Genomic DNA, 21346 nt, shown 5'->3' with positions numbered 1-21346 from the left:
TGGACTGTATCTGGATTTTGTGGACTGTAAACTGGATCCAGTTTGCTGGATTGTTGATAGAGATGTACCAGTCTAAGCTGAAACACTGTGATAAATATGTTTAATCATAATTAACTGAAAAGCACCTGACTTTAATTTTCTTGAGGGTTTGTTGGTTTGTTTTTTGGTTTTTTGTTTTTTTTTTAATAGTGGCAAGAAATGGGGGAAATGCCAAATGAAGACATGTCTAGTATTAAGGCATTTGTTTGATTTTTACCTTCTTTTCTTGCTAAGGTTCCTTTGGACAGATGAGGGGTCCCCAGCCAAACTATGGAGGAGCCTATCCAGGAGCACCAAATTATGGAAGTCCCCCTGGACCACCACCTCCACCAAAACGCTTGGATCCAGATTCCATTCCTAGCCCTGTAAGCTCACTTGTTCTTACCAGTGTCAACTCTCCTATAGTGTCTTTGCATAAGACAACTGACAAAGACCAAAGCCGAAATCAGGTTTCTTATTCCAAGGAACGTCAGTCTGTTTTCCTGCTTATGTTTCTCTTTCCTGTCCACCTTCAGTCTTCTGTGATGAATAAGCCCAGAGGCAGTATTTTTCTTGATGACTAAAGAAAGGCACTGCATATGGAAATCACTGCTCTAATTCCTCAGGTCTTTTTCTGTACTGTGCTATCTTTTGAGGATCCTTGAGGGCTTTGATAAACATGTTTCTCCATTTCTGGATTCTTGCATAATGACTTTCCAAGGTGAACTAATTTCGGGTTTTGAGGTGACAGTCTGTGAACTGTGTGATCTATGTTTGAAGTATGGTTAGTAGGAGGTGATTGTAGTGCTTTTCCTATAATCTGTCAAAAAGCTGGTTTTTGGTTTTTTGGGTCATGAAGTCATGATGCTACATCAGTCAAATACAGACAGCTTCTCAAACTGGGCTTGTCTTTCAGAGTGGAGATTCTGAGACAGGATAAGCAGTTATATTTAATGATTACCAATGATGAGTAGTGTTAAGCCTGGTGGTATTGTTGCCACTAGTCTACAGTGTTGTTCCTTCCACTGCTCTTGATGCTATTTCAAAACTATGAAATAATGTAGTCTTGAGTTAGATCAGAACTGATGTTATTCACTTCTATTTAAAAAAGATTACCTATTTAGATTCCAGGTTTATGTAAAGCTTACTACTGGATTTTTTTTCATAGAATACAAGTCTTTAATTGCTTGTCTGCATCTCTTTTCTTCCACTAAATGAAATCTCAAATGGCTTGTGTCAGTTGCCTTCATGCTAGCATGTTCTTAAAGCATAAATCCTCAGTTTCTAACCAAAATTAGCAGGTGAGCCACTGCCTTCATAAGCAAGGTGTTCAGAGCCAAGCCCAATATCCTGGCAAGACTGGTTTTGGGATCAGTGTATGCTGCAGAAGCTGATATGTCCTGTTGCATGAACCAGTATCTAAATGTATCTAATTCCAGTGCTACAGGTTTGGATAGAGAGACTGTTACTTTTTGGTTTATTATTCTCTCTTTTTTTTTTTTTTTTTTTTTTTTGACACTCTTATTTCTTATTAAAAAAAATAAAAAAGCAACTTAATGAGCTGCCACCCCAGCAGAAACCCAGGCACAGAATAGACCCAGATGCAATTCCTAGTCCAGTAAGTGCTGTATATATGTCACTTGTAGTCTGTGTGTTGGTGACCATCTGTGCATGCCTGAAACCTGAACTTCACCTTGCTAACCCTCCATCATTAATCTTTTACCCTTTCCTTGCTGTCTTCTGCTTGCCTTATCAAAATGAGTAACATTACACCACATGAGGCTCTTAAAATCTACTGTGATGAATGGTGAGGCAATAGAAAGCAGTGTTTCAGAAACAGATCATGAAGAATGTCTCCCCTTCTCTTTGTCTGATCTTAAGGCTGATGAATGGTGAAGGCAATAGATTCACCAGATTCCAGCTTACATTTTCAATGTAAGCCAGTTGTGTAATTGCCCTTACAATGTGTGTCTCATGTCAGTATGCACACAGCATGAGCTCTTGTAGCCATGTTTTCTACAGTGTTTTGATCAGAATTTGATTACTGTTCTTGCTGATATACCGGTACTGGGCCACTACTCTGGAGTTCTAAAATTGCAGATGAACTGGAGTTTTTTTTAATGTTAATTACTGATACAGATCTTGTAGTATGAGGCATGGGGAGCTATAAACATTCTCTCATTATCTGTGCTCATGCATAACCATTAAATTTTGAATTTGAAAATTTAATGTTTATGTTGGAGAATCGTATCTAAAGAAAGAAAAAAGCAGCTACCTTTTGGATTTGAAGATAAAAAACTTTTGGGTTTTTGTTACCCTGTTTCATTTCTTCCTCATGTAGTCAAAGGTCATAATTTAACAGGTACCAGTGGTGAGATCACCAATGTCAGTCAGTCTGTAGACTTTTGTAATGGGACTAGATTTATTCTTGAGTAGTCACTGAAGCTATGGGAGGCTCTCTGCTTGTAATCTGTAGTGAGATGGTGGAAGTTCTGCCATACAAACTTCTGAATCTCAGAATTTGCTCTAGGCAAAGGCAGGTGTGTTTGATGGCAAAATAAGAGCAGAAGAATGGAAGAATGATTGCTAGTTTAATTCTTTTGTTCAGTCACCGCTAAGGAAATGTAGTTTGAACTGTGTAGAGCTACAAAGGTCAGTGAATATTTTAGTTAAGGCAAACTATTTAATACATTTCCGTTATCTTAAGCAAATTTGCAGTTGTGAAGAATTTGAAATACCAAGAAATTTAAGATTTTTACAGGCTTTGAAGTTTGATTCATTGACAAGTCTATTGAAATTTCACTTTCCACATTGGCAGAATTCAAATCACAAACCCTTGAGCACCACTGAGTAATGAAGACTTCCACCTGAGCTTGCAAGCCATCTGTCTTTAGGCCAGAGTTACAGTGGTTAGAAATAAATGCATACTATGAAACAGTGGGACCATAATGGAAACAAAAGGCCAGGTTACCTATAGGGCTTCAGATTGAGGCTTACAGAGGCTTCTAATTCTTATTTGACTAGAACTGTACAGCAGAATACTACCAAAAATTCCTTTCCTGATCTGAGTTAGGCTTTTTTGAGTTCAGGTCAGACTTTAAAACACAGAATATGCTGCTACTAAAAATAATACTTGGGGAAAAATACTATTTGCAGCTTGTAATTTATTGTTAGTCAATAAGTACTATTTGAAATCAAACTGAGAGGTGACTGCTTGACAAAATTTATTTGCTCTTCCTATATTTAGAGATAGTAATGTTTACCTCAGGTCCCCTTTTTACTGCCTTAGAGATTTTTTTATTTTACTTATTTTACTTTGAAACCAAGCCTCCACAAAATAACGTGGTATTTTCCATCACAGATTCAAGTGATTGAAGATGACCGAAATAACCGTGGGTCGGAACCATTTGTCACTGGAGTGAGAGGGCAGGTCCCACCTCTTGTTACTACAAATTTCTTGGTCAAGGATCAAGGTAAGCTATTTTTCTTTTCCTAAACAAACAAACAAAACACAGAGTCAGTGACAGAACTGTCTTTAAAGGAAACGTGTTTTACAAACAGAAACTTAGTTTCAAGTCCTGTGTTGATTTGATCTCAGTTTAGATTGTCCTGATTGTTTGGTAGCTAGTAACCAGTTTGCAGGTAAAAGAGGTTTTCCAAGGCAGATACTTAGGGCCAGAATTAGAGATATCAGAAAGCAGCAAATGAAGCCTCTTCTGTAGAGCTTTCTAAAAAACATTTAAGAACTGAAATCTACTAGCAACATTAGAATTGGACAGGCAACTGTATTTTTTAAAATTAGGAGGGGTGTAAATAGGTCTGAGGGCTCTGTAGAGAAAAGATATTTCAACTTCTAATTGCTGGTTTTTTTTTTTGCGTTTTAAAGTTCCAGAATAAACTTCAGAATCTGATTCTATAATCAAGTATTTTACTCTTCAGCCCAAATTATGAAATGAAAAAGGAGAAATGTTTGAGTAGAGTTTTCTAGTAGAGTCTACATTATGTTTTAGTCTGTGAATATATGAAACAGAAATGCTTTTTTATAGCTTTATGTTGACAGGGAGTCAAGTTCATTTGCTTTAAGGTCTTTTATTATATATAGTTAATCATGAAGAGGTATTTTGTTGGGAATTGAAGTTTTCCATTGATTAGTTAGGTATGCTTGTAGTGTCTGTGGCTTACCTTACGTTGTGTCATTATCTTTGTTTCTGTTCTTGAATATGAACTGAATTTGTACTGAAATCTGTGGGGCTTTTTTATTTGTTCCCCAGGTAATGCAAGCCCCCGCTACATCAGATGCACATCTTACAATATTCCCTGCACGTCTGACATGGCCAAACAATCCCAAGTTCCCCTGGCTGCCGTCATAAAGCCGCTGGCTACTCTGCCGCCGGAGGAGGTGAGAGCCGTGCGAGAGTTACGTGTGCCATGGGCACGTTCAGGTGTCAGCATCTAACAGATATGTTTAGAAGGCATATTGAGGTGATGAAGTCCAGGTAAACTTTGGTTCTCCAACAGGTGTGTGATAGATATCTGTAAAGCAGAAGAAGAATGTTGTGTTCAAAATACTTAGTATTTTGACTGCCATGATGATTTCAGCTTTTTTGCAGTAGCTGTCAAGCACTGTGACTAAATGACCAAAATACTAGGGTGGTCACAGAGGCATACACTTCCAGCTGATCTGTTTCTTTCTTAGTCTAAAGTATTTAAATGGTTGCTAATCATAGGTATTAAGTCTTTTCTAGAATGCCAGGTCATGAAATTGGATGAGAATGTGTGAAACAGCACTGGTTTGGCTGTCTTATATGCATGTATATGCACAGCACTGTGTGAGATGACAGCACAACACCAAGTACTGAGCACTGCTGAGCTGCACTTGTTTTTCTGCCCTTTCTCTCTCAGCACTTATTTCCTTCTAGGTGTAACGCGTGGCTGTTGAGCCTTTTAGCCTTTTACCCACTCATGTTTGGTTGCTGAGAATGTGAAAGCTCACAGACTTTTACAGAGTTTGACGTTTTTTAAAGTAGGCTGAATACTCTGGCACTTGTGTAGTGTTAGCCTGCTTGGAGCAGTGACATGAAGACTAACAGGTTTGTTAAATTTGAATACATAGGTCTGCAGTGTTCTGTGCCCTGTTAAACCTAAGTGTAGCATCTGCTGAGGAAAGCAATTTCCTCTGGTCTTTTAAGAGTGTTTTTCTCCTGTTGCATTTCATTTGTGTCCCTAAACTATGGTTTGAATTTTAAAAACTGGTTCATGATAAAACTGATCTGTGTCTGAAGTTTAAAAGGACCACAATAGGAGAATAAGGTCTTTCTTGTTAACTTGGAGGCTTGTAGAGTTACACATTTTTAGAGACTTTACAAATAATAGTTGTTTGGTCTCCTGGTGTATTTATACTTCTAACAAAGACTTGTGGTGTCCAGAAAAAAAAAGGCTATGATGGGAAAATTGCCCTGGAGACCAGTCAGCTTCTAGTATTTGGAAGTTCTTAATGGCAAGGGTAAACTCACTGTAGAGGGGCCCTTCCAACAGATGAAGACTCAGCTGTTCAGAGTAACAAGACTGTAAATAGACCTAAAGCTTTACATATAAGAAAGGATAAATATTTCATGAAAATAATATCTTATGAAACTGAAACATTCAGATAAATTTAGGATATATAAAAATTCAGCCAAATCCAGCCTGGTTGCCAGGTCCAGGGCCTTTTTCCAATGTTATGTACTGTTCAGAAAACCAAGCTTGAGGCTTTGGAAAGAAGTATCTCTGTCTTCTGGGAGTAAGTGGTTAATGACAAGTTATGTATTGTGCTGCCTGTTTCCAGCACATTGGTAATTTGTTTACATATTAGAGAGGGAGAGGCTGAGGAAAAGAAAATTATGTTAATTGTCTTGAAGTACAGTACCAACATTGCCTGCCAATCAGGAAAATTGAAAATTTGTTTCCTCTGAAGAGATCAGTCTGGGCTATAGGAAATGAGAAATGCTGGCTGGAAAACCATTGTACTGCCATTAAATGATTAGTGGGGTTGAATAAAAAGACATAAAACTTCTATGGCATGAAGATGAAAGTGACTGGAGCATTTGCTCATCTTCTGCTCAATGAATACGTTCTCTCTTAAACATAATCATAGATTTAGGGTAACTGAGAGAATTAAGACCTGACACCTTTACTGGCAGTAGTTAAATTTTTGAGCTAAGTTCTTAGCTTAGTATGGAAACACAGGTGCTTTGTACTATGAATGCAGCTTATAACTCACGTGAGTTCTGTCTCAATTGTTTTCAAGTGCTTCCTGCTTGTTCTGATGTTGAGAAGCTGCAGAAGTTGCCAAGCATCTTATTCTGGTTTGGGTGCAAAAAGTATTAGTTCAAAAAGGGTGTTGCTATATAACACTTTCAAGGACTTGCTGTACAGTGGGGTCAATACACTAAGAGCTTGTGGTTATAGTGTATTTAACGATGGAGTTCAAAATAAGTCTTACCAGATGGAATTTTTTGAGGTAGATACTCTGTATTCTGGAATATATGGAATGCAATGACTGGCTTTGCTTTTGTCAAAAAGCTTGCTTTTTACAAGGGGAAGAGATAAGAGGTGAAGAATCACTTTCAGTCTTTTGTGTTCTGTTGGGATACATCTATCTGGTGGTGCAATGTGCAACAAGCTACTGGCTAGGTGAGATAGCCCATTAATGACTCTAGCCCTCGAAATACTGCTGTGCTAGAGCTTGAATTGAAAAGCACTTAAATACTTGTTCAGGCTTCCCACATCCCCTGTACTCTGTCCCACAGCTGCCAAAGGGTAAATCCTATGCAGTGTACAGGGAGATAGCAATGACCACACAATGCAAAGCTTAAAACTTTCTCATCATCTTGAGACCTTTCTTTTCATGTTTTTTTTTCTGTTGCTTCACAGACCCTTCCTTATTTGGTAGACCACGGAGAATCCGGTCCTGTCCGATGCAATAGGTGCAAAGCTTACATGTGCCCTTTTATGCAGTTCATTGAAGGCGGAAGGAGGTTCCAGTGTTGTTTCTGCAGCTGTGTCACTGAGGGTAAGGTTTCTTCTTGAAATGCCTCTCTGGGTCTACTGGAAAGGTCTTTGAACAAGATGCAGGCAAATAAGTCTTTATCATGTTATGATCATTTATAACTAATACTGTGATTTAGTAGGTGTCTAGTCTTGTAAAAAATTATTGGAAGGCATGTTTAGTGTTCAGTTCTGAAATTGTGTTCAAAAAGGTGCTTATGCATTGTAGTATTGTAGCAAATTTTTAATATGATGTATTTGTAGCATAATGCCTGGTGGTTTAAAAGTCTGTTGTATTTTCTTAGGGTATTTCAAAAGTACAGGGTTTTTAACAGGCTGAGATATAGGTCTAGTCAGTAGCATGTGTTAGGATTATTTTTTTTCTCACAAAGCCTTTTTTTGTCTCACTAACACTCCTTTGAGATGAGATTGCAATTAAATCTGCTACAACTGAATAAGAGTGTTCCATACAGACCAGTTAATATTAGTTGCTTTTCTAAATTAGTACAAAACATGCTTGCTTTTAAGCAGAAGTCACAATGAGCTGCTCATAGCATGACATTTGTAGATTGTTTTGAAGGCATAGAGGAAAGTAAGGTACAACAAACCTTATGATGATGTTTTCAGTGTTTCATTTGGTAGCACTGATGGTTTCTAATGGACTGTTCTTACCACAGTTATGCTGTACAACTGTTTGTACTAACCAAAATGGGAATTAGAAAGGGTCAACTTTAAAAAACAATTTGTCTGGTGATTTTCTGCCTTCATGCACTCCCTGTCCTGCTCACTCAGCAGCTGTTAGAAGGGCTGTACCTGTAACAATTGAGCAGAGGCAGAAAAGGGAGGGATGCTGAGAGACTGCTGAGAGACTGCTGATGAAAGCAATACTTTGTGAAAACACAATGTAGTTGTACCTAAAACTTAATAACAATTTTTGTTTTCTCTGCAAATACCATGAGGTATTTCTTCTCTGCAAATACCAAATTAACTTGTATGGGATGTGTACTTGGAGACAAGAGTGATAAAGCTTATATATAGTCTTAATGATATCACTTTGTTTTCTTTTGAACTTTTGAAACCTAGAATGTTTAGAATAGTTTAAATGTGGTGAATAATGTCATTCCAGTTCATTTCATTTTAATCTCTCCTGGGACTATATAGACAGTTATATAGAGCTATGTAGACAGCTATACTGGAATAAATTTTGTCATCCAAGCAGTTCTGCAGGAGGGAGTGTCTGTCATGGTAGTTCTTGGGGCACGAGAGAAATGCTTTGTTTCTACAGCTGAGTTTTGTAAGCAAAAATTTAGCTAAACTCCCATTTTATTTTCTTATGCCTTGTACCAGCACAAAAGTACTGGGTTCTGGGCGTGCGGTTGCACTTCTGTTCCTCCTTAATCCACTGTAAGAAGTACTTTGTCTATTCTGATAAAAAGATTATGGGAGTCTCTGCACACGAGAGTGCCTGCAGGCTTCACTCTTGTGCAGCACCGGAAGGGAAGGAAAAACTAATTTATATAGCAAAATGAGGAGCTCAGTGTTTTAGTAAGCCTGACTTGAGTCAGTAATGCTGTAGCCTACAGTGTGCCTCAAACTCTCTTTTAAGTAATTTGTTACTTTGTTACTTCTATGGAATGGTTATATTTTTCCTTTGGACTAGATACTTCAGAATAATTCCAAAACTGTTTTTTAATGATGTTTCTTGATATGAAATGTAAAATGAAATGGAAAGGAGAGTCAAGGAAAGTATAACAGCAACTATACTGTGTGCTGTCTGGTGCATGAGACAAACTGGAATAAGTTTATATTGTTTTGCTTTAATGATATTGTTAAATTGCATTAATATTTTTAGTACTTGTGTGCTAGCCCAGAGTGCTAGTTTACTTTCCTGTAGTTTTGTCTGAAACAATTGTTGTCAGGTTGGCTCTCTAGTTACAGTGTTTATTATGGGCATATCGCTGAGCTTATAATGATTTTTCCTTTCGCAGTTCCACCTCACTACTTCCAACATCTGGATCATACTGGAAAGCGAGTAGATTTCTATGACCGACCTGAGTTATCACTGGGGTCATACGAGTTTCTAGCAACAGTTGACTATTGCAAGGTACAGTAATACATTTTTATTGCTGTATTTATTTTGCTTTTAAGTAAAAAGACTATTTTATTCAAAGTAAGAAAGACGTTAATTGTCTGGGGCTGATTTCTAGATGGCAGAAATAATTAACAGCATTAATCCAGGCCACTTTATTGTGTAAAATAACATGCTTGTTTGCTGACTTAGAAAACCAGTGGAGGTCCTGATCACACATGAAATAATATCATTTAATAGCTGTCTCTGTATTTTTTTTCTGGAGCTATATAAGCAGCTATAGCTGCACTTTCCTTAGGAATTCTGCAGAAGGGATTCTTGTGCAGCAGTCCTTGGCAGAAAAGAGAATTGTAGGAGAGGTTCAGTGCAAGTACAATAGTAACTATGCAACGTGCCACCTGTTCCACAAGGTAGACCTTACCTATTGAGCTTCAATTTCCAATCCAGCCATAGTGATTAGAACCACAAGAAAAGTGTGGAAGTGTATATTTCATAGCTGGTTTGCCTTTAAATTAAAGACTTAAATAATAATTACTTTCTAAGGAATACAGAAACTTTGTGCAAGGTATTTCTTAAAGCAACTTATATCTCTGCTGAAATATTATGCTGAGAAAATAGATGCCTAAATGTTGTGAGTTGTTAATGGTTGCCTCCTAATGCCTCTGCTTTACTTTGAGTTAAGCAAAAGTCCAGTTATTTTCTAACAGCATAAGAAGAACTTTGACTCAAACAAGATGTGATCTTCACAGCTTCTTTGAAAGTTCTTATGTTTTGCTTTTGTTCTGAGTGCTTGTTCCAGTATGACCTATAGACTTCAGAAAACTATTGACTAAAAGAAGCTTTTCATTCCCAAAGAAAGCCTGATTTTTAAGAAGAAAAAGGTTGTAATCCTTGGACAGGAAAATTTTTTACTTTGTATTGATGGAATCACCTATGACAAGTCTAGTCAGGGTCCAGAGTTTTGAGAACTGGCAGAAATCTCTGTCTACTTTTCCAATCTAGCTTAGTCATGTAAATGGAGTATTTAGTTGTAACTGTTTTTCTCTGATCAATGGTAAAGTTAGTTGAGGGCATTTAATACCAGTCCATCTCAAACGTAGTATGATACTATGTCTGTTAGTTGGAAAAGGATAAGAGAGAGAGAGAGCTTAAGAAACAACGGCTGCTCGTGGTTACAGAGGTATATGAAAGCAAGTAAGTTTTGACCAGCATTGATTTGTCTGTGTTATGGAGCTGTTACATGAGCTGCATTACATGGTAATAGTGTGATTTCTTCCCTCTCTTCCACAGAATAACAAGTTCCCTAGTCCACCTGCTTTCATATTTATGATTGATGTGTCTTACAATGCTGTGAAGAGTGGCTTAGTGAGGCTAATATGTGAAGAATTAAAGTCACTCCTAGATTATCTGCCCAGGTAGGTATATTGTGAACTACTGTAGTCAGTGCAAATGGGGGATGCTGTTATTTTTTCTCTTTAAAAAATGTTAGAAGCTTAAAAATTACTTGATAAACCTGTCAAGCTTTTCTTCAGAAAAAGGCCAAGCAGAAGATCTTTTTTGAAACCCTTCTTGTTGAAAATAAATGCTACTTCCTTTCATTTTTCCCTTAATGTGTTGGTTATATGTAATGGTTTATCTGTCTTCTTGGATGTGAAGGCAAGTATATCTCTTACAGGGAAGGGAACATGGAGGAATCAGCCATTCGAGTAGGCTTTGTCACCTACAACAAAGTTTTACACTTCTATAACGTGAAGAGCTCACTGGCACAGCCGCAAATGATGGTGGTCTCAGATGTGGCAGATATGTTTGTGCCACTCCTTGATGGTTTTCTGGTGAATGTGAATGAGTCCAGGACAGTTATTGCCAGGTAATGTCAATTGATTTACAATGTGTGTAGTAAAATACTTGTTTGGTAGATTCAAATGTTATGTGCTTAATTGTCATGTCAAGTCACTCCATGTACTTTAACTTACTATGCTCTTTGAGATTAAGCTGGCACAATAGGATGGGGAAATTAAAGAGCTAAGGGATTATTTGGCTCATAGTCCAGCTTGGCAGAAAGTGTATATAAGGAGAATTAATGCAGAAGGGCATTTCTGGGGAGAAAAAAAGGAAAAACGAACAAAATCCGAGCCAAAAAAACCCCACCTAAAATAAAGCCGCAACACAGCACAACCAGGATGATGCAGAGCGAAAGCTGTAAGAATACTGAACCACTGTCTTTATGTCAACTGCTTAAATAACTGCAAACTGAGACAACAGGGGTGTCTAGTTTTGGTTCTGTAGAGAAAACAAAGTGGGATAGAGAAGATAAAATCTGAAAGGAAAGAAGGAAGTTGGCAAAGTTTTAGCAAACTGTTTACTGTGGTATTTGAACTGTAATTAATCTATGGTGTGTAGCTAACTGCATTTTGGGAAATAGACCTGGAATTGCACGTTTTTAGAGAAAATTTCTAGCCTGTTTTTAATGCATTAAACAAGCCTTAATACAAAACTGTAGGTTAAACCTATTAATCTTTGAGTAGTACACAAGATACGTTGCAAACAGAGGCCAAAAATCACTTGTATTTCCTAAGAATTTACTTACCTATGTATATTGGAACTTATTAAAAGATAAGAAATACAGAAGAGCTGTGGAATTGGCATCAATTGAGGCTGTTCAGAAGGCACTGAGGAGATAGATGAGAGAAGCCAATGGAGAACAATACAGCATTTTTTTCACAGAGGGAATGCCAAATACTGTAAAAGTTATGCAAATTCAGACATGTTAGGGACTTCTGTTTAAACCACCTCAATCCTATAAATTATCAACTACAGCTGTGTGGCTTTTCTTATTAAATAGGATCTTGAATTGCTCTTTTTTTTTTTCTTGTTCTTTGCTAGTTTGCTGGATCAGATTCCAGAAATGTTTGCAGACACGAGAGAAACAGAAACTGTTTTTGCACCTGTGATTCAAGCAGGGCTGGAGGCGCTGAAGGTTAGTAAATTCATTTTTATGACAAATTGTTTTCAGCCAAGTACTCTGAAGTTCATATTTTGCTAACACACACTAATAAGACAATTCTAAAGATTTTGTAAGCTCCTTGTAGTAGAAGCACTACATGTGGGGAGTACTTGGCTCATTCTTGAAGTGCATGAACCTTCTGTTTTGTGCAGCTGTCTATATGTTCTTTACCCAATTCTTTTTTAACTAATTTTTTTCAAAGTGCAAGAACATGGCTTACTCTCAGGTGTCTGTCTGGGTTTTGCTTTAAACAGTTCATAGAACCTACGGGGGGAAAAAAAGCCCTCCAGCATTAAAAAACCAGCTGTTGAAGTTTAAGTCTCATGGAGGTATTCTCTAGTTTGGTGTCTTTTTAATCCTGTACTCTGGTAGAATCTTAAATAAAATGAGAGAATATCATCTGTTGAAGTTGCCTGCAGCAATTTGCTAACCAAGCAAACTTTTCCTAAAGTTCTTCCATTCCAGTACTTCATTCAGACATAATTACATGCATGGTTTAACTCTGATTTGTATCTACTGTTCAAATTGATTGCCTATATGACCTCACCCCAAACTGGTGACACAGCTCTATTTGTCTGTCACATCGGTCAGCAAATCGTTTTAGTTGGAAGAGACTTTTATGATAAGCCCAACCTTTAACCCAGTACTGCTAAGTCCTCCACTAAACCATGCTCCTAAGTGACACTTCTACACATCTTTCAAATACCTCCAGGGATGCTAACTCCACCACTTGCCTAGGCAGCCTGTTCCAGGGCTTGACAACCATTTCCATTAAGAAGTTTTTCCCAATATCTGATCCAAAACTCCCCTGCTGCAACTTGAAGTCATTTCCTCTTGTCCTGTCCCCTGAGCCTCCCTCTTGTCCAGGCTGGACAACCCGAGTTCTCTCACTCACTCCTCAAGCAAGAATTGTGCTCCAGACCCTGAACCAGTTCCATAGCCTTCTCTGAACATGCTACAGCATCTCTGTGTCCTTGTAGTGAAGGGCCCAAAATGTCAAGATGTAGCCTTACCAGTGCTGAGTACAGGGGGAATGATCCTTAAACGTCTCTCTTAAACTCAGTTTTTGTTGCAATTGGTCAATCAAGAAATAGTAAAAATTGCTAACTGACTTTTTACATACTGCGTGTGTCAGAGAAAATAACCTATTAAACATTAGCTAGTGTTGGCATAGGGTGTTGATTTAAAATTACTGATCTGTTGAAGCTCAGATTACAAAATTCTTTGCCATTTCTGTGACTTTTTTCCACAAATTCAGTAACTGCAAATCAGGGAAGAAGACAATACAAGATGTTTGCACAAAACTTTTGTATATGGGTCCTGCTTACTCTGTCTCCTTGGAGAAAGTCCTTTTCTCCCTGCTGTGGAATTAGCCCAAATCCAGTAGAACTCAACTTGATCTTCTGTAACTGACCAGTAGTTTGTGCTCCCTCTGTTGGACACCAGTCACATAAGCAAGTGACAATGAGCCTGTGTGGTAGAATCACCCTGACATTAAAAGAGTGATGAGGTTGCTTGAGTGTTTGTTCTTGAATCACAGCATCCCTTACAATGTTTCTGACCTCTGTTGTTGCACTCACTTTCCTGCAGGCAGCTGAGTGTGCTGGGAAGCTCTTCATTTTCCACACTTCTCTGCCCATCGCAGAGGCTCCAGGGAAGTTAAAGAACAGGGATGATAGGAAACTGATCAACACAGATAAGGAGAAGGTAATAATGCTTTGCATAATCTTTACATAAGGGTGTATATTATGCTTTTTATGGAATAAAATAACTGAAACAGCATTAAAAAAATTACAAGGATAGCACATAGTGTTACTGTCCCAGCTAATATCTTTTAACATTCCACTTTTATCTTCTGTTCCTAAGCAGAGCTGTGGAGACTTGATGTCATAAGGACAGCTCTAGTCTGTGAACAAGAAGACGTAGCTCTAGATTATTACACAGGGTAAAATACCAAAATCTAGGTTAAAGTAAATGTGCTGAATTTACAATTAAAGTAAAAGGTGTAGTAATTTTCATAATAATTAACAGTTCTTCAAAGGCAGAGTCAGGGAGAACTTAGATGATTCTACTTTCCCTGAGGAAAGACTTGAAGTATAAGAGTATTGACTGGGATTATAAACTGGATCTCACTTTTCTTTTCCTGGACTAACTTCTGATTTCATCTCTGATTTCATTTCTTAGACTTTGTTTCAACCACAGACGAGCTTTTACAACAACTTGGCCAAGGACTGTGTGGCCCAGGGCTGCTGTGTGGATCTATTCCTGTTTCCAAACCAGTATTTGGATGTGGCCACGCTGGGTGTGGTACCTTACCAGACAGGAGGCTCCATTTATAAGTATGCGTATTTCCAGGTAGGAGCGACATTGACTCAGACTGCTGTCTGATCCAAGTAAGAATTATTGTTTAGCTGAGGGTTATTTTTTTTCATAGTGGGAACCATAGTGAAGAAATACTTCTTTAGGAGTAAATGGCTACTTAAATTTCAAGATAATCACCAAAATTATTTGGTAGCTTTGTGTCTTTATACAAATATCTCTGTTAATAACAAAGCCCAACAGGAACAGCTAGGCTGTTACCTCTTAGCACAATATTTTATTAGCAGGCCACAGAGCCTGGTATCAGTGACTTTTAAAGTAAGACCACAGGAGGTAGTATCTGGTTTTAAATTACTTTGTGTTGATGAAGCCAGTCTGATTTATGGAAGTGTGAAACTTCAGTTACTGCTTGCCTTCTAGCTGGAGACAGACCAGTACAGATTCCTGAATGACTTGAGAAGGGATGTCCAGAAAGAAGTGGGATTTGATGCTGTAATGAGAGTGCGCACAAGCACAGGTGGGTGTTAGCATGGAGGAATCCATGTAAACTGGCCACTTCAAGCATGTCTCACGGGAAGAAAGAAATCTTCCTGGAATTTAAAACACATGGAGACTAGGCTATCCCAAAAGCTCTGCTAAAGCTTTTGAATTCTAAGACTTTTGTTGAGACTGCAAAGATCCCTGCTGAAATCTGTCAGGATAACTTGGTGTCAGGGTCAAAAGGCTGGCTATCTTGGTGTTCTGTTGAAAATGGTAGTTCATGTTGGGTTTTTCCCTCTTTTAGGTATTAGAGCAACGGACTTTTTTGGAGCTTTCTATATGAGCAACACAACTGATGTAGAGATGGCAGGTCTGGACTGTGATAAAACAATAACAGTGGAATTCAAGCATGACGATAAATTGAGTGAAGATAGTGGTGCACTGCTTCAGGTGAGGGGGGAGGCTTTGTAGAAGAAGTTAGTTGGTAATTGAACTGAATTATTAAACACTTCTTCAAGGAATTTTTTGTTCTTTCTTTCTGCATCTTACCATACCTTTCCAATGTACTTGTTCTGAGGGTGACCTAGACTGCTTCAAACCACAGTTCTGTTTTCTAAGACCAGGTCCCTTAATACAGCTGCTAAAATTGCTGCTCGTTATCTTTCATTGACCCTGATTCTTAGCATGTACTTCCAGCTTATTGTCCAAGTTTTTTACATAGTTACCTTATTTGTTTTTGCATCTGCATCCTAGCTTTTAATAAAGTATATTTCAACCCTCCCCTTCTTATTGTAGCAGGACCTAATTTCTGTGTCTCCTGGCATTTTTGTCTCCTGCAGTGTGCTCTACTGTATACAAGTTGTGCAGGACAGCGACGACTCCGCATTCACAATCTCTCCTTAAACTGCTGCACGCAGCTTGCTGACCTCTATCGGAACTGTGAGACTGACACCCTCATCAACTACTTGGCTAAGTATGGTAAGGGTAAATATAGAAACAAGAATTGCAGCCTTTAACTACTGCTAAAATGCCTGTTTTGTCACCCAATGACACTTGTTTATTCCTCCTGCTTCAAATGTCAGGTGGCAGTTCTGATACTTCAGTTATGGGAAAGAGCATAAAGCTGTAGTGATTGTATTGTTGCTTAGGACGAGAGGTACAGATAGAGGGTGTAGGCTTATTCCTCATACAAATTATTTTCCAAATGTTTTTAATAACAGTTTGTATTGCCAGCTGTCTGAATTCATCCTTGTATTTATTTTTGGGCTGTTGTAGTTCATTCCTTAACTGTTGCAGAATTTTGCTTTCACAATAGGAAATGGTGGCCCTTGTTCATAGATAAGAGTTAAATGTCATACACTCATGCACTGTACCCTATTTACCCTTTCTAGCTTGCAGTAAAAGCCTAGAAATCCAACAGAGATTGAGAGTTGTGTATGTTTATTGCCACTAAAATGAAGGAAACAATCAATTTTCAGACCATTAATGGAAGATGGCCAGTCTATAAAAGGAGTTTTTATAGATCCCCATACTTTCACTTATAATATTTTAAGTACATAGGAAATAGAGAGTTCATGATTATGTAATTAAAGGGAGTAAATGAGCTTCTTCAGGTTTTCAATTGGAATATATAGTTGTTTTCCTACAAGTTTGAAGCAGTAAGAATAAAGGCTTCCATAAACAATAGTTGTTTAGATTTCCTTTATGGAAGTAGTGCTGGGGTTTTGCTTGTCTTGAGCAATCACTTGACAGCAGTCCATCTCGTTCCTCTCTCTGTGCAGCATATCGTGGAGTCCTGAGTAGTCCAGTGAAGACTGTGCGTGATGCACTGATCAACCAGTGTGCCCAGATCCTAGCCTGCTATCGAAAGAACTGTGCTAGTCCCTCTTCTGCTGGCCAGGTAAACTCCAGGGCTTTCACTTGAATCCAGGCTTGGAAATTAAAAAGTGATGACAGCTTCTTACTTAGCCTACTCAAAAAAAATCAATTCCTTTCCTCAGCAGAAATTTGCAAAGAGGAGACTCAGGAAACTAGATACACTACTACAAATAAAACTATAGATGAGAATGGCTTCTTGGACATCTGTCTGGAGCCCAGGGAGCACTGCCTGCCTCAGGGAAAGGTTTTACGTTTCTTTTGCAGTCCATGATATAAGTAGACTATCAGCTTTCACTCCTCATGGCTGTACCACACTTTGTTGGTTCGTGCAAGTCTCATTTTGTCAAGCTTATTCAGCAAGACAGCTGACCAGCCTCTGTCTGCTTGTGACTTGTAGCTCATCCTCCCCGAATGCATGAAGCTGCTTCCTGTGTACTTGAACTGTGTGTTGAAGAGTGACGTTCTTCAGCCCGGCCCAGAGGTCACAACGGATGACCGTGCCTACATCCGTCAGTTAGTGACATCCATGGACGTGGCTGAAACAAATGTTTTCTTTTATCCCAGGCTTTTGCCCCTGGTGAGTAATTCAAGATCTGCTTAGCACTTGACGCTTGCTGTTGTCTCACTGACTCATCTTAAGGACTGGCATTTATATTTTAGTGAGGGAAAGTGATTTGAGAAGTATTTGGGGATCTGCCATCTGTTGAGATATTTCACTTAATTTTGCTCAACATTACTGCACCGTGTGAATTTCTTGGGGGATACTTTTTTCCTGAGCTGTAAGCATATGACTGTATGACTAGTGACAAAGAAGACACTTTTGACCCTTTCATAGTCTTTTAAAAAAGTCCTTAGGCTTACAGCTTAGTGTAGTAATTTTCATGATTGCAAGGTAACTCCACGTACTGTTCTGACTTTTCATTACCATAGTTGCTGGAATAACAGTAAAAACGCATTACATTCCTACTCCAGGAGGTGATATTTGAACTTGAGTCTTTCCACAGAAGCCTTGTGTTCTGTTTTGCTTACCAAGAGTCTCTGAACTGCTTCTGTGTCACTTTGAGTAAGAAAACTAAGGAAAAATGCTACTTCAGTCACAATTATTGCAGTCTTGAGAGTCCTAGAAATGAGAAAATCATTGGTGTCTTCATGGCAGAAATTCTCAACACTACCTAAAATGTTCTTTTTTTTATAACTTTTATTTTACTTTATTTCCCTGTAAAACAGACCAAAGCAGATGTTGACAGTGATTCCTTGCCAGCAGCCATTCGGAACTCTGAGGAGCGTCTCTCCAAGGGTGACATCTACCTGCTGGAGAATGGGCTGAACATCTTTGTGTGGGTGGGAGTCAACGTGCAGCAAAGCCTGATCCAGAACCTCTTTGGAGTGTCATCCTTCAGTCAAATTAGCAATGCCTTGGTGAGCTGGATGGCAGTGTGGGAGCTAGAGTCTGTGATAGTCACCCAAAACTTAAAACAATGAGAAAGCCAGTAGAAAAAATAGCATTTCATTTTCATCAATAGAAATGAGAGAAGCACAGATGTGTGAAACTAGTGGAAATGTTGATAGTCTGGGTGTGTCAGGCATGCTTTCGCCTAGGTTTATTTGACAAGTCATATCACTAACAGTGAAGAGAACAGTTGATATATAAATGGAATAAATAATTGACATCTAATTCTAATTTCATGTTATATTCTCTTCTAAGTTGTCAAAGTCAAAGAGAAGGTATGCTAATGGGGGTAGATATTTCTCTACCCTTTTACAGTATGCCAAAACTGCTGACTTTTGTTTAACATTGCTCTACTTCCCAAGACTAATGGGGATTGGATATCTTTCATTCCAGAGTACCCTGCCAGTCTTGGAAAACCCCTTTTCAAAGAAAGTGCGATCTATTGTTGATATGCTTCAAGGGCAGAGATCCCGCTACATGAAGGTAAAAATGTTCCCCATTTACAGCTTAAAATCCCCTTCCCTCTTAGTAGAGTCCGGTGATGCCTGGTAATGCTTCAGTCCTGAATCTATTCTTCCCAATCTCATAAATGTTACTCAAAGTTTTCAAGAATCTGAAAACAAATTTCACTAGTTTTGGAGTTCTGTGCTTACCATAGTTCTAAAACTTCCTTTTCTCAGACCTATTACAATGCACTACTATATGAACTACATATATGATATTTTCTTTCTGTTTAGAAAGGATTAGGCTTAGCTCAGGATGAGACTTAACTAAGCTGAGTTACAGAAGTCAAAGCACATAAGCAGTGTATGCTGTGATTCTGGCTGGCTGTCTTTGGAGTTTTGAGCATTTAGCTTTTTGCTCTATTTTCCCCATGAAGATTAATTCTAATCGCTACTCACTGTTGGCTTTGTTCTTGTTTTGTTTGGTTTCTTGTAGCTGATAATCGTGAAGCAAGAAGATAAGCTGGAAATGCTGTTCAAACACTTTCTAGTGGAGGATAAGAGCCTGAGTGGGGGGGCTTCATATGTGGACTTCCTGTGTCACATGCACAAGGAGATTCGGCAGCTACTGAGCTAGAGGAGTGAGTGGTGCTAGAACTCAGCAGTGACATTTCAGTCTCCACTAATGACCTGATCAGAAGGCCCAGCGCCCTCAAAAAGGACAACATAGAAATCTGTACAATTCCATAATTTTTAATACACATTGCATTAGCAGAAATCCTTTCAACCTTTCCCAGTCCCATATAAGAGATGAAATATTTTCCTGGTGAGGGCTAAAAAAAAAAAAAGGCCTTTGATACCGGGTCTTTTATTTGCATCTAAATTGTTTCCTGTGCTTGGCAGGAGTTCACCCCCCACCCCACCTCATGCTCGCTAATCCTGTTGTAATGAATGTAGGGTTTTTTTCAGTTCACTGTACATGATTCAGCATTGGGTGAAAAAGCGATAACTCTTCAAAACTTCTGGTAGCTGCTGTGCATTTGTGTAGGTGTGTGTGCATGCTCCAAGTGTGAAGAGGATGCACAGGTGGGGAGGGCAAGAGGCAGGTCAGGTGGTGGGAGCTGGAGCAGCCAAACATTTTGTGTCTCCTTTAAAGAGGGAAACATGATCTGTCAGAGCACAGATGTATCGTGTGGCTGTCCAAACGAGAAAGCCATGAAACGTGAAATGAGTGGTAAGCCAGGAGGCAGCAGGGCAAACTTCTCTCCACCATCTTCCCCGTACTATAAATTGCTGTGCAGAACTGTAATGGAGTAATCAGTAATTAAGTGGGCAAAAATCAACAGCTTCTGAACAGTGTAGGGGTAGAGACGGTACTTCCTGTTGACATGTGTGGTGACTCCTTTCCTTCTCATTGCACGGCTCTGTATTGTCCTACTCAATCCACGGTCCATGACCTCTCCTGCAGAGTTTACCTGTCTGTCAGATGGTGGTGGGAACAAAAGCTTCTTAACCTAAAGCAGAAAATACCTTTAACAAGGTGATGAGGGACTGTGTAGGAACTGAATGATAAGGAAGTGGCCATTTTCAACCATATTTTTGTGAATCATAGCCAACAAGCAGGAATTTGATTTATACTGACATGAATTTGAGATTGCTTTGTACCCTGGAACACAAGGAAGGGGGTACAAAACCTTAAGATTTAGACTGTACTGTAATAGGTATTGCAAGTACCTGATTTTGGCTATTGACAGCACCTGGGCCATAGCAAAGAGTTTCATTACTGGATGTTTATATCCTCCACATTCTGTCTACTGATCAGCTTGCACAAAACCTTTTATAAGCCTGTTTGTTAAACTAAAATACCTCAGACAGATTAATCCATCCACTTTGGCTGCTCTGCTGCTCCATTTTGCAAGGGTGGATGAGTAAACTCCTGTGAAGAGGGAGCTAGTGTAATCAAATTCAGAATTCTAAGGGCTTTGTTTATTCACTTTTGAAAGGGGGCTTGTGTATTTTAACTTGAACACTTAACGGGTGTTCTTTCAGTACCCAGGAGTTTAAGCTATCAATAGCACTAAAAGTGAAAGGAAGAATGTGGATGGATTAGAGAACACGTTATCTGGGCTTGATATTTCATAGGAAAGTCCTTGTTAAGATCAGAAAAATATCTGGCTGTGGTTTTAGTTCCATATCCTGTAGCATGTATATAAATCCATTTTTCTTCTAATGCTGCTAGTTTGTCTTCCCTCCCATCACTACACAGAAAGGGGAATATGAAAATTGTAATGTAGAAACTCTTTCAAGATGTAGTTGACAGAACTTTCAGCGGTTTTGTATGAATGTGGCTGACTTTTTACTCCGCATACTGCCTCCAACCAAAAAATCTAGAGGATTTTTAATCAGAGGTGGAAAAAAGAACTTCCCAGGAATATAATGCACAGCAACCACAGACTTCCATAAATACTAATTTCTAGTATTAATATTGGGGGGTGTGGGGGTGGAAATGAAATCATGAATGAACCTTTCATTTTCTTCACTTGTTTTTCCAATGCATCTTTTAATTTGTAAAGAAATAAAAATATATTAAGATGTATTTTATGTCATTGTTAGTAAATAAACACTGCTTATTTTTCCAA

The 21346-nt window shown here is 38.6% G+C and overlaps 1 protein-coding gene across 6 annotated transcripts in view; it reads left to right on the top strand.

The window, feature by feature from the left end:
* The window catches only part of SEC24C (SEC24 homolog C, COPII coat complex component), a 38166-nt gene extending 16820 nt beyond the window's left edge, over nucleotides 1–21346 (top strand). For 5 of the 6 annotated variants that reach the window (XM_084209862.1, XM_084209864.1, XM_084209863.1 and 2 more), the window contains 19 exons: nucleotides 274–404; nucleotides 1568–1636; nucleotides 3380–3491; nucleotides 4290–4417; nucleotides 6931–7069; nucleotides 9033–9148; nucleotides 10424–10548; nucleotides 10809–11000; nucleotides 12017–12110; nucleotides 13728–13844; nucleotides 14322–14492; nucleotides 14877–14973; nucleotides 15241–15386; nucleotides 15776–15914; nucleotides 16718–16836; nucleotides 17212–17391; nucleotides 18042–18233; nucleotides 18658–18747; nucleotides 19204–21346. In XM_084209862.1, coding sequence (XP_084065988.1) covers nucleotides 274–404; nucleotides 1568–1636; nucleotides 3380–3491; nucleotides 4290–4417; nucleotides 6931–7069; nucleotides 9033–9148; nucleotides 10424–10548; nucleotides 10809–11000; nucleotides 12017–12110; nucleotides 13728–13844; nucleotides 14322–14492; nucleotides 14877–14973; nucleotides 15241–15386; nucleotides 15776–15914; nucleotides 16718–16836; nucleotides 17212–17391; nucleotides 18042–18233; nucleotides 18658–18747; nucleotides 19204–19344 — 2498 coding nt within the window. In that variant the 3' untranslated portion in view covers nucleotides 19345–21346. The remainder of the gene's footprint in view (nucleotides 1–273; nucleotides 405–1567; nucleotides 1637–3379; nucleotides 3492–4289; nucleotides 4418–6930; nucleotides 7070–9032; nucleotides 9149–10423; nucleotides 10549–10808; nucleotides 11001–12016; nucleotides 12111–13727; nucleotides 13845–14321; nucleotides 14493–14876; nucleotides 14974–15240; nucleotides 15387–15775; nucleotides 15915–16717; nucleotides 16837–17211; nucleotides 17392–18041; nucleotides 18234–18657; nucleotides 18748–19203) is intronic. The other variant, XM_084209861.1, reaches the window with a different exon arrangement.

This window comes from Fringilla coelebs (assembly GCF_963513975.1).
Source record: "Fringilla coelebs genome assembly, chromosome: 8".
NCBI lineage: Eukaryota > Metazoa > Chordata > Aves > Passeriformes > Fringillidae > Fringilla > Fringilla coelebs.
This window is presented reverse-complemented; position numbering and strand designations above follow the sequence as displayed.